The 845-nt window shown below is 40.0% G+C and overlaps 1 protein-coding gene across 1 annotated transcript; it reads right to left on the bottom strand.

Annotated features, from left to right (window-relative positions):
* Positions 1 to 24: 24 nt before the first annotated feature.
* Positions 25 to 723, bottom strand: TM35_000122350 (hypoxanthine-guanine phosphoribosyltransferase; the record flags this gene model as incomplete). The annotated part of the gene is made up of 1 exon (XM_029025210.1): positions 25 to 723. One exon carries the CDS (start codon positions 721 to 723, stop codon positions 25 to 27), a length of 699 nt encoding a protein of 232 aa, XP_028883526.1.
* Between the last annotated feature and the right edge of the window lie 122 nt (positions 724 to 845).

The following is an 845-nucleotide window of genomic DNA, read 5'->3' as shown; positions in this document are numbered from 1 at the left end:
TTTTTTTTTTCTTCTTTTTTCTTTTTACAGACGCGAGGGATATCGTTTGGCCTCTGATGCCTTCAGTGTGAAGATGTGCCTAAAGTTCCGATAACGATCATTCACCTCAAATCCATATCCAATCACGTACTTATTCGGAACTGTCAAACAAATATAATCCGGCTCCAATGGCACTCGTCTACCGCCGGGTTTATCAGCCAACACACAAATCTTTAAACTTGCTGGTTGATGTTCCCTCTGCAATTTCTCTTTTAAATACTTTAATGTATATCCACTATCGGCAATATCCTCCAGAATAAGAACATGTTTCCCCCGTAAGTTTTCAAATCGTGGGGTGGAGAGAAGTTGAATTTCACCTGTTGAGCGAGTGCCTTTATAAGAGGCGAGCCGAATAAAGTCCACCACATGTGGAAGATTATAATCCCCAAGATAACGGACCATATCTGCTGTGAAGATGTAACTGCCTTTCAATACAGATATAATGATAAGTGGGTTTTCATGACTGATGGGGGCCACTTCTGTTGTTTTCCTGTGTGTGTCCACGTGAGTTAAGTGCATGTAATCATTGGCGAGTTGTTTGGCGACGCGTTTGATATTCCGCTGGATGACACTCTCCGTGGCGACCAACGCCTCCGCCATTGGGTACTCTTTGCCGTCCACTGTTAATACTCCCTGCGGGGTGGAGCCAATGGTGTGTTCTCGGGTCTCTCTGGGGGAAATCATTATTTTTATTCTTTTCTTTCTTGTTGTTTTACTTCTTTTTATTCTTCTTAATAATAGTAAATAATAATAATAATGATAGTGATGATATTATTATTATTTTTTTTTTTTATCCTTCTTTTTTT

The sequence above is a fragment of the Trypanosoma theileri genome (assembly GCF_002087225.1).
Source record: "Trypanosoma theileri isolate Edinburgh chromosome Unknown TM35_Tth_12_V1, whole genome shotgun sequence".
NCBI lineage: Eukaryota > Euglenozoa > Kinetoplastea > Trypanosomatida > Trypanosomatidae > Trypanosoma > Trypanosoma theileri.
The sequence above is the reverse complement of the archived record's forward strand: the minus strand, read 5'-3'. Positions and strand labels throughout refer to the sequence as shown.